The sequence below is a fragment of the Trichechus manatus genome, unplaced genomic scaffold (assembly GCF_000243295.1).
Source record: "Trichechus manatus latirostris isolate Lorelei unplaced genomic scaffold, TriManLat1.0 scaffold00172, whole genome shotgun sequence".
Classification (NCBI taxonomy): Eukaryota; Metazoa; Chordata; class Mammalia; order Sirenia; family Trichechidae; genus Trichechus; species Trichechus manatus.
The window spans coordinates 4,562,442-4,572,808 of record NW_004444108.1 but is presented as its reverse complement, the minus strand read 5'-3'; the positions used below and the strand labels follow the sequence as shown (position 1 = coordinate 4,572,808).

At 37.3% G+C, this 10,367-nt stretch overlaps 1 protein-coding gene across 1 annotated transcript in view; it reads right to left on the bottom strand.

The window, feature by feature from the left end:
- Positions 1–1,468: 1,468 nt before the first annotated feature.
- PRIM2 (DNA primase subunit 2) overlaps positions 1,469–10,367 on the bottom strand; it is a 316,775-nt gene continuing 307,876 nt past the window's right edge. The window contains exon 14 of the mRNA XM_004386833.3: positions 1,469–2,102. Coding sequence (XP_004386890.1) covers positions 1,878–2,102 — 225 coding nt within the window. The 3' untranslated portion in view covers positions 1,469–1,877. The remainder of the gene's footprint in view (positions 2,103–10,367) is intronic.

Sequence of the window (10,367 nt, the reverse complement as noted above, 5' to 3'; positions counted from 1 at the left end):
ATTGCTGATGTCAGATGGATCTTGGCTGAAAGCAGAGAATACCAGAAAGATGTTTACCTGTGTTTTATTGACTATGCAAAGGCATTCAACTGTGTGGATGATAACAAATTATGGATAACATTTCGAAGAATGGGAATTCCAGAACGCTTAATTGTGCTCATGAGGAACCTGTACATAGATTAAGAAGCAGTCACTCGAACACAACAAGGGGATACTGCATGGTTAAAAAGTCATGAAAGGTGTGCATCAGGGTTGTATCCTTTCACTATATTCAGTCTGTATGCTGAGCAAATAATCTGAGAACCCGGACTATATGAAGAAGAATAGGGCATCAGGACTGGAGGAAGACTCATTAACAACCTGTGTTATGCAGATGACACAACCCTCCTTGCTGAAAGTGAAGAGGACTTGAAGCACTTACTGATGAAGATCAAAGAATCAGCCTTCAGTTGGGAATACACCTCAACATAAAGAAAACAAAAATCCTCACAACTGGACCAATAAGCAATATCATGATAAATGGAGAAAAGATTGAAACTGTCAGGGATTTCATTTTACTTGGATCCACAATCAACGCCCATGGAAGCAGCAGTCAAGAAATCAAACGACACATTGCACTGGGCCAATCTGCTGCAAAACAGCTCTTTAAAGTGTTAAAAAGCAAAGATGTCACCTTGAAGACTAAGGTATGCCTGATTCAAGCCATGGCATTTTCAATTGCCTCATATACATGCAAAAGCTGGACGATGAATAAGGAAAACTGAAGAAGAATTGACGCCTCTGAATTGTGGTGTTGGCAAAGAATATTGAATATACCATGGACTGCCAAAAGAATGAACAAATCTGTCTTGGAAGAAGTACAACCAGAATGTTCCTTAGAAGCAAGGATGGTGAGACTACATCTCACATACTTTGGACATGCTATCAGGAGGGATCCGTCCCTGGAGAAGGACATCATGCGTGGTAAAGTAGAGGGTCAGGAAAAAAAGGAAGACCCTCAATGAGATGGATCAATTCAGTGGTTGTAACATTGGGCTCAAGCACTGTGAGGATGGCGCAGGACCAGGCAGTGTTTCGTTCTGTTGTACGCAGGGTTGCTATGAGTCAGAACCGACTCAACAGCACCTAACGACAGAAACAATGTCCCCAGAGTGAATGGAAAATGACCACAGCTAAGGAGTATCATCGTTTTACACAATAAAGTACTCTAATTCGTTAATAAATATAACTGATCATACAAATTTTGTTTCTCTTAATTCCCAAGTCACAATGCACTTTAGTAGAGTTTGTTGTCACTCAAAGGGGCAAAAGTTTTCCCTGTTCATGTGGAATACCACATATGGGCCAACTTGGGAAAAAAAAAAAAAAAGCAGTTCCACTGGTGACTTGATTGGCAGTGTTGGATACCCTAAAATACCACTTTACAAACTGAGTTAGACATTAACATGACTCTCCCATCTACACACAAACACACTCATATAAGCTTTTATATTTATTAACAAAAATGATCCAAAAAAAGATTGTGTCAAAATTACAAAGTGATAAGTATTAAAATAAAAGTTGTTTTCAGTTGTACTGTTTCTAGGGGACTGTTACCAGACCAGAAAGCTGTCTTTTATCTCCTAAAATAGGACATAAATCACGCCATTCATCTTGTAGATTACAATAGAAGCTCTATCACTTCCCTTTGTCAAAGCAAAATACAGCGGAGGTCTTCATTTTACTTGCAAGCCTGCTTTCATTAAGGAGTACCCATGTGGATGTAATGAAGTGAGGGTAGGGTAGAGGCAGAAATTATACAAAAAGGTTAAAAGAACAAAAGGCAAAATAGGTAATGAAGACTGGTGAGGAGAAAGGGTTACTAAACTGTCTAAGAATCATTTACTGAAGTAATCTTCCAGTTCTTCCATATCCACTTCCAGAGAGGAATTTAAAGAGTCCAGAGCAGAGGATACATCTTTGGTTTTCTGGACACTTGGTTTTGGCTGAGGAGTTTCTGGTTGTACAGATTCCTTCTTGATGTCTTTACCGCCATTTAGAATCCGCTGGCTCTCAATGAAGAACTGATTAGGATGGCTCAAAGAAAAGCCACAATCATCAACCTGTACAAGGAAGCAAATCGATACTGCATTAATATATAGCAAAACTATAAATATAGGGGTTTCAAAAACTGTCCTGGTTCTCACTTAAACTCTATTTAGTATCTGAAATATGGATTTCCTTTATAACACTCAATCCACTACTTACCATATTTCATTCAGAGTGAGCTTCAACCTACCGAAACCTTAATGACTCCCAAATTTATATTTCCAGCCTAAACCTAGCTCCCTATCTAACTCCTACTCAACATCTCAAATGGCTTGAAGGCAGCTCAAACTCAGCATGAAACTCATCCTTTCCCCTCTCCCCTGTCCTTTACTCTCAGTAACTGGTATCACAATCCATTCTGTGGGGCACATTAGATACCTCTCCTCCTTACTTCCCCAGCCCCCAATCTCTTCCAACCCATGCCTTCAATCCTGGCCATATCCAAACCATTGCCAATTCTTGTTGATGATTACCTCAAAATAAAAAATTGGAAAAAAAGTAATAAACAGTATGTTTGGGAAACACACCTCTGTGTGTGTGCATGCACCACCATGTGCATTAGTGTAATGGCTCTGATAAGTACTAGAGTAAAGAAATCTATTTAATTTTGTTTAACTTGATCTTTCCCAATGTTTTCTGGTTTTGGACACTTTTTTTTTTCTTCAGAGTTGATGCTCTTAATCAGTATGCTCCTTTTGCCAAGGTCAGTAATTCTATACTATAGTCACTCATTAAAATTTGTAAACCTTTACTAACTTTTGCTGTTTTCTATCAGAATCACAGGACACACTGTCTTATAAAATCACAGCATACTGTGGGCTCTTAGGGCTCCTTTAGCACCTTGTCCAGGATTTCTATGGCACCATTTCTCACACCAAATATAATGGTTTGCTCATCAGTCTGTCTCTCCCATCTCTACCTCTTGACTGTAAGTTCCTTGAAAAAAAGGATTTATGTGGTTCATTATTTTACCCCCAGTGCCAAGGAGAATGCCTGGGACTTAAAGAAAAAAAAGGTGAATTCCCAAAAGGATAGAGAAAAAGATCACACTGCTTTTTAAGTATCATTAAATTTGTTTTCCACTTTAAAGAAACCCAGACTGGAAATTATTGGTGGTGTATTACAGGTATGGTTTATGAAAGAGAGATAAAATCAAACTCCAATCAGTGAAACTATATTCAAACAAAAGGCCAATAAATATTTGTTTTTAAAAAAAGAAGTGATCTTTAAATATTCCCAAATCACACAGAATGGATATAAACACAGAAACCACATTTTTTACTTGTCCCTGACACCATTTATACTCCAGAGTTTATTTATACATCTAGCGTATGTAATCTCACTTAGAATGATGCAAACTCTGCAAAACCAACCTAAATTTAATGTAATTTCTTCATTAATCTTGGGCTTTCCCTAGTCTTACTTTTTACAGAAAGTCTTTTTTAATTTTTATTGTGGCTTAAGGCAAATATGCCCAGGTTCATAATTTTATGCTATTTCTTTTCTCAAATACTGTCATTAAACTTAGAATTTAACTTTTAATATCATTTCAAATTACCCATTACTCTGTGCCTTTAGTACTCAATGAGCCTTTACAAGGGTATCAATACTTTAGTATTTGAAGACTTAGCAAACACTACTTTTTCCACATTTTCATTCCAAAATCTACTCATGGTAGATTCCTTAAAATTCCTTATTTAATGCCAACTATGTGCCAGACATTGTTCCAAGTGTCACAAACACATACTCATTCAGACACACACATACACTCAGTTAATTCTCACAACAGCCCCCTGAAGGTAGATTATCAATATTTTCTCAATTTTTCAGATGAGGCATCTCTGGAAGAGAAAAGTTAAATAACTTGCCCAAGATCACACACTGGTAGGTGGCGGAGATGGCAATCTAGTTGCAGAGTAGACACTCATAACTAGTATGTTCCTTGTGCCAAGGTCAATAATTGAAACTTGTAAACCTTTACAAATTCTTAGTGTTTTCTATTAGGGTGTGATATAAGGGCAAAATAACATATACAAAGATGTTTCTCCTGAAGTATGAATCTCCTGCATGAGTCATTTTTTTCATATTCAACCAATGGGTCAAACTGAGTTGATCACATGTAACGCCCAACCTAATTCAAATGCCCACCTTATCCTGCCTTCTGTAGTAGAAGTTGACAAGAAAAAGAATACCATTTCGCTGAGTTAGTTACTTTTCTTTTTATAAGAGGCATTTTCACTTCGTATCTTTCATATACCGAGAAGCCATTACATTTCGTTTATCTGTCTTATATTTACCAACCTTTGTATATCTTACTCTTCTTTACACTGAAGTGACTTGCACACAGTAGGTATCCAATAAACATTTGGTTGAGCCCAGAACTAGCTAGTGTATACTAGTCATACATTTTATATATTAACTGAAGACTTACTATGTACAAGGCTGTGATAAGAGCTAGTAGTTTCTGGCATGCATGTATTTGACTAATTTTAAAGAAATTTCCAGTCTAGTAAGACATGTACTTAAAAACCAGTATCAAAAATGGAAAAGTGATAAGGGTCACAGATAAAGGCCTACTACAGTCCACAATACAGAGAAATTCTGCCTGGGGAAATCAAGGAAAGCTTTGTGAGGAAAGTGTTATTTGAGTTGGGTCTGGAAAGAGCATTACAAGCAGCAGGACCTCATGAGCAAGGGAAAGAGGGAAAGTCTTGGGAAAGCAAGTAGTTCAGATGGCCTGGTGTGAAAGGTATATAAAGGGAATAGGAAATGAGGTTGGAAACACAAGCTGGGGCCAGACCTCAGACAGAGAGCCTTGAAAACCACCATAAGTAGTCTGGACCTAATTCTGTAGGCAACAAAGAGTCACTAAAGATCCTTAATTAAGGAGGTGATGTGATTAGAGCTATGCATAATATCATGGTAAATTAAAATGGATTAAAAAGGGGTTAGAAAAAAGGAGTTTCTGTCATGATCCAGAATGAATGCTCCTGACAGGTGGACCAGTAAACAGAAACATAGTCTTTTCTGGTTAATACACACTTGCACCCCAGGGTTCTCTTTAGTCAGTTACTGATACAATTTGGGCGACAATTTTACAGTAACTTCAGTATACAGAAGATTAATAGTACACAGACTGATCTTTTTAAACGTTATTGCCCAGATCACTAAGAACAAATTTTTATCTCTTCCTTTGCTGCTTAATTTCAAAATGTTTCCTGAACTTTTTATGATACATCTATAATTTTTAATAATAATGAAGTCATCTGTGAACTTCCCTTTATTATATTCAATTTTTCACCCAATTCATTAAAAACTTGGAGATCCAATATAAACTTTGCATTTTACAAAGTGTTTCAGGAAAGGTAAGTTCATTGCTTAACACATTTCAATCAGAAAGCTTTAAGTTTTACAAACAGGGAACATTAGAAATTGGTTGGACCTTGAGAATCCTTTAAGTTGAAACTCTTCCACGTATAGATTAGGAAACTGAGACCTAAAGCGATTAGTTTACCCAAAGTCATAGAATTAGTAAGTGGTTTTGTCTGAATTAGAATTTAGGTCCTTTGACTAGATCATTTAGTTGCTCTGAAATATGTTTTAAGATTTTTTATTCAAAGTCAGAATAAATTAAACTGATAATGATATCTTTATTAGAAATATTTCTAGAGTTAAACTTGGCTATAAAGATTATAGAAAACATGGCAGTATTATTTCACAAAAAAAGAATCTAGTACCTTGTACTATTATATATTGGGGTTTTTTCTATACCTTGCTATAAGTTGTTACAATTTTCAATACATCTATTATCATACAAAATGACTCTCTGGGTTAAGCTGAATTATTAGATTTAGATGTGGACAAAATTCGATATCATAATCTTTATAAGCCTCAGTTTCTTCATCTATGAAATGGAGATAAAAAATAATGGCCATGCTATCAAGTTGCTAGTGGAAAACCAAAGAAATAGGAATGTAAATAGAAAGAACTGTTGTTTCTATGTAATCAAAATTAATTGGAAAGGTTCAAGAAAGGTAAGTCACTTAAAACAAAAGAGTTGAATTCCCAAAAGGATAGGGAAGAAGATTACACGGCTTTGTAAGTATCATTAAGTTCCTTTTCCACTTTAAAGAAACCCAAACTGGAAATTATTGATAGTGTATTACAGGTATGGTTTATGAAAGAAAGATGAAATCAAACTCTAATCAGTGAAACTATATTCAAACAAAAGACCTTGCCTTTATTTCAAAATATTTGCAAATAAATGACATTTAAATGTTTTAACTTTCAAATATAACATTTAAGGAATGTAAATTTTTTTTTTTTGATTCTCCATTTTACTTAATAATTTTTATTAGCCAACCAACTAAAACAGTGCCAAATGCCTTGGAAAACAGAATTTGTACCATGGTTCTGTATGATGTTGTTATGTTTCTGTATTTTTCTCTCTTAGGTCTGCAAATGTCCTTTCTTAACTCATTCTGTAATTTCCTCCTCTTTGAGCTCATTTTATGGGACTTCATCTATTAAGTTGCTTGATAACATGATGAAATTATAAAGAGTTTTCCTCTGTTTGTGAATTGTATTTTCTTCCAGGATGGGTTCTTTGTCTTTTGAGTGCTTTATTTCTTTCTTCCATTTGTATTTTTAGCTCAAGGAAGTATGTATGGTTGTCATTCAGTTTCCATCAGGAAAATAAACTTAGGGTTTTGCCATTTAGTCTCCTTTCATTTTATTCATGAGAATAAATTTAGGATTTTTTGTGGGGGAAGGAAAGGAACAGAAACAGAACAGAATGAAACAGATCCTACTTTAAAATTGAATTAGAAAAAGAACAGAGAAAAAGAGGTATCCACATCTAAATCCCTCACTGCACTTATTTCTGCTCAAGCTTACTCTGTTTTTGTTGTTGTTAGGTGCTGTCCAATCAGTTCCGACTCATAGCAACCCCGCGTATAACAGAGTGAAACACTGCCCAGTCCTGCGACATCCTCACAACTGTTGTTATGCTTGAGCCCATTGTTGCAGCCACTGTGTCAATCCATCTGGTTGAGGGTCTTCCTCTTTCCCTGACCCTCTACTTTACCAAGCATGATGTCCTTCTCCAGGGAACCGGTCCCTCCTGATAACATGACCAAAGTACATGAGATGAAACCTTGCCATCCTTGCTTCTAAAGGAGCATTCTGGTTGTACTTCTTCCAAAACAGATTTGTCTGTTCTTCTGGCAGTCCATGGTATATTCAATATTCTTCCTCAACACCATACTTCAAAGGCATCAATTCTTCGGTCTTCCTTATTCATTGCCCAGCTTTCATATGCATATGAGCTGTTGAAAACACCATGGCTTCCCTTGTATTGTGTACTGTCTTACCCTTCACCAAAGTTACCACTTATCTATTGTCTAGTTAGTGTTTTTCCCTCTCCACTCCCCATCCTACTTTGGTGAGTAGCGTCTAGGGTCTTAAAAGCTTGTGAGTGGCCGTCTAAGATACTCCACTGGTCCCAAGCCATCTGGAGCAAAGGAGAATGAAGAAAACCAAAGACACAAGGGAAAGATTAGTCCAAAGGACTAATGGACCACAATTACCAAGTCTCCACCAGACTGAGTCCAGCACAACTAGATTACGCCCAGCTACCACCACCAACTGCTCTGACAGGGATCACAACAGAGGGTCACGGACAGAGCTGGAGGAAAATGTAGAACAAAATTCTAACTCACAAAAAAAGATGAGACTTACTGGCCTGAGACTGGAGAAACCCCGAGAGTATGGTCTCTGGACACCACTTTAGCTCAGTAACGAAGTCACTCCTGAGGTTCACTGTTCACAGATTAGACAGGCCCATAAAACAAAACGAGACTGAATGGGCACACTAGCCCAGGGGCAAGGATGAAAAGGCAAAAGGGGACAGGAAAACCAGTAATGGGGAACCCAAGATCAAGGTGCGGAGACTATTGACATGTTGTGGGATCAGCAACCGATGTCCCAAAACAATATGTGTATTAATTGTTAAATGAGAAACTAATTCACTCTGTAAACCTTCATCTAAAGTACAATTAATAGGAAAAAAAAGTTAAAAAAGAAAATTTCATGGCTTGGGTCAGGCGTACCTTAGTCCTTAAAGTGACATCTTTGTTTTTTAACACTTTAAAGACGTCTTTTGCAGCAGATTTGCCCAGTGCAACGCGTCATTTGATTTTTTGACTGCTGCTTACATGGGCGCTGACTGTGGATCCAAGTAAAATGAGATTCCTGACAGTTTCAAACTTTCCTCCATTTATCATGATGTTGTTTACTGGTCCAGTTGTGAGGATTTTTGTTTTCTTTATGTTGAGGTGTAATCCATACTGAAGGCTGTAGTCTTTGATCTCCATCAGTGTTTTAAGTCCTCTTCACTTTCAATTAGCAAAGTTGTATCATCTGTATATCGCAGGTTGTTAATGAGTCTTCCTCCAATCCTGGTGCCCCGTTCCCCTTCATACAGTCTAGCTTCTCAAATTATTTGCTCAGCATACAGATTGAATAAACATGGTAAAATGATACAACCCTGAAACACACACCTTTCCTGATTTTTAACCACGCAGTATCCCCTTGTTCTGTTCAAACAACTGTCTCTTGGTCCATGTGCAGGTTTCTCATGAGCACCATTAAGTGTTCTGGAATTCCCATTCTTCGCAATGTTATCCATAATTTCTTATGATACACGCAGTCGAATGTCTCTGCATGGTCAATAAAACACAGGTAAACATCTTTCTGGTATTCTCTGCTTTCAGCCAAGATCCATCTGACATCGATAATGATATCCACCATTCCATGTCCTCTTCTGAATCCAGCTTGAATTTCTGGCAGTTCCCTGTTGATATACTGCTGCAGCCACTTTTGAATGATCTTCAGCAAAATTTTACTTGTGTGTGATATTAATGATATTATTCAATAATTTCCACATTCTGTTGAATCACCTTTCTTTGGAATAGGCATAAATATGGATCTCTTCCCGTCGGTTGGCCAGGTAGCTGTCTTTCAAATTTCTTGGCATAGACGAGTGAACACTTCCAATGCTGCATCCATTTGTTGAAGCATCTCAATTGGTATTCCGTCATTTCCTGGAACCTTGTTTTTCACCAACGTCTTCAATGCAGGTTGGACTTCTTCCTTCAGTACCATCAGTTCTTGGTCAGATGCTACCTCGTGAAATGGCTGAACGTCAACCATTTCTTTTTGATACTGTGACTCTTGTGTATTCCTTCCATCTCCTTTTGATGCTTCCTGCGTGGTTTATTATTTTCTCTGTAGAATTCCTAAATATTGCAACTCAAGGCTTGAATTTTTTCTTCAGTTCTTTCAGCTTGAGGAATGCTGAGCGTGTTCTTTCCTTTTGGTTTTCTAACTCCAGGTTTTTGCACATTTCATTATAATACTTTACTTTGTTTTCTTGAGCTGCCCTTTGAAATATTCTGTTTAGCTCTTTTACTTCATCATTTCTTCCTTCGCTTTAGCTACTCTACATCCACAAGCAAGTTTCAGAGTCTCTTCTGACATTTTGGTCTTTTCTTTCTTTCCTGTCCTTCTAACGACTTTTTGTTTTCATCATGTATGTGGTCCTTTATGTCATTCCACAACTTGTCTGGTCTTCGGTCATTAGTGTTCAGTGCATCAAATCTATTCTCAAGATGGTCTCTAAATTCATGAGATATACTCAAGATCATATTTTGGCTTTCGGAGACTTGTTCTAATTTTCTTTAGCTTCAACTTGCATGTGCATAGGAGCACCTGATGGTGTGTTCCGCAGTCAGCTCCTGGCCTTGTTGTGACTGATGATATCGAGCTTCTCCATCGTCTATTTCCACAGATGTAGTCAATTTGATTCCTGTGCATTCCATCTGGTGAGGTCCACGTGTACACCTACCGTTTATGTTGTTTAAAAAGTGTATTTGCAATAAAGAAGTCGTTGGTCTTGCAAAATTCCATCATGTGATCTCCAGCATCGTTTCTTGCAAAATTCCATCATGTGATCTCCAGCATCGTTTCTATTACCAAGGCCATGTTTTGCAACTACCAATCCTTCTTCTTTGTTTCCAGCTTTTGCATTCCAATCACTAGTAATTATCAATGCATCTTGATTGCATGTTTGATCAACTTCAGACTGCAGAAGTTGGTAAAAATCTTCAATTTCTTCATCTTTGGCCTTAGTGGTTGGTACATAAATTTGAACAGTCGCATTAACCGGTCTCCCTTGTAGGCGTATCCTATCACTGACAGCATTGTACTTCAGGATAGAG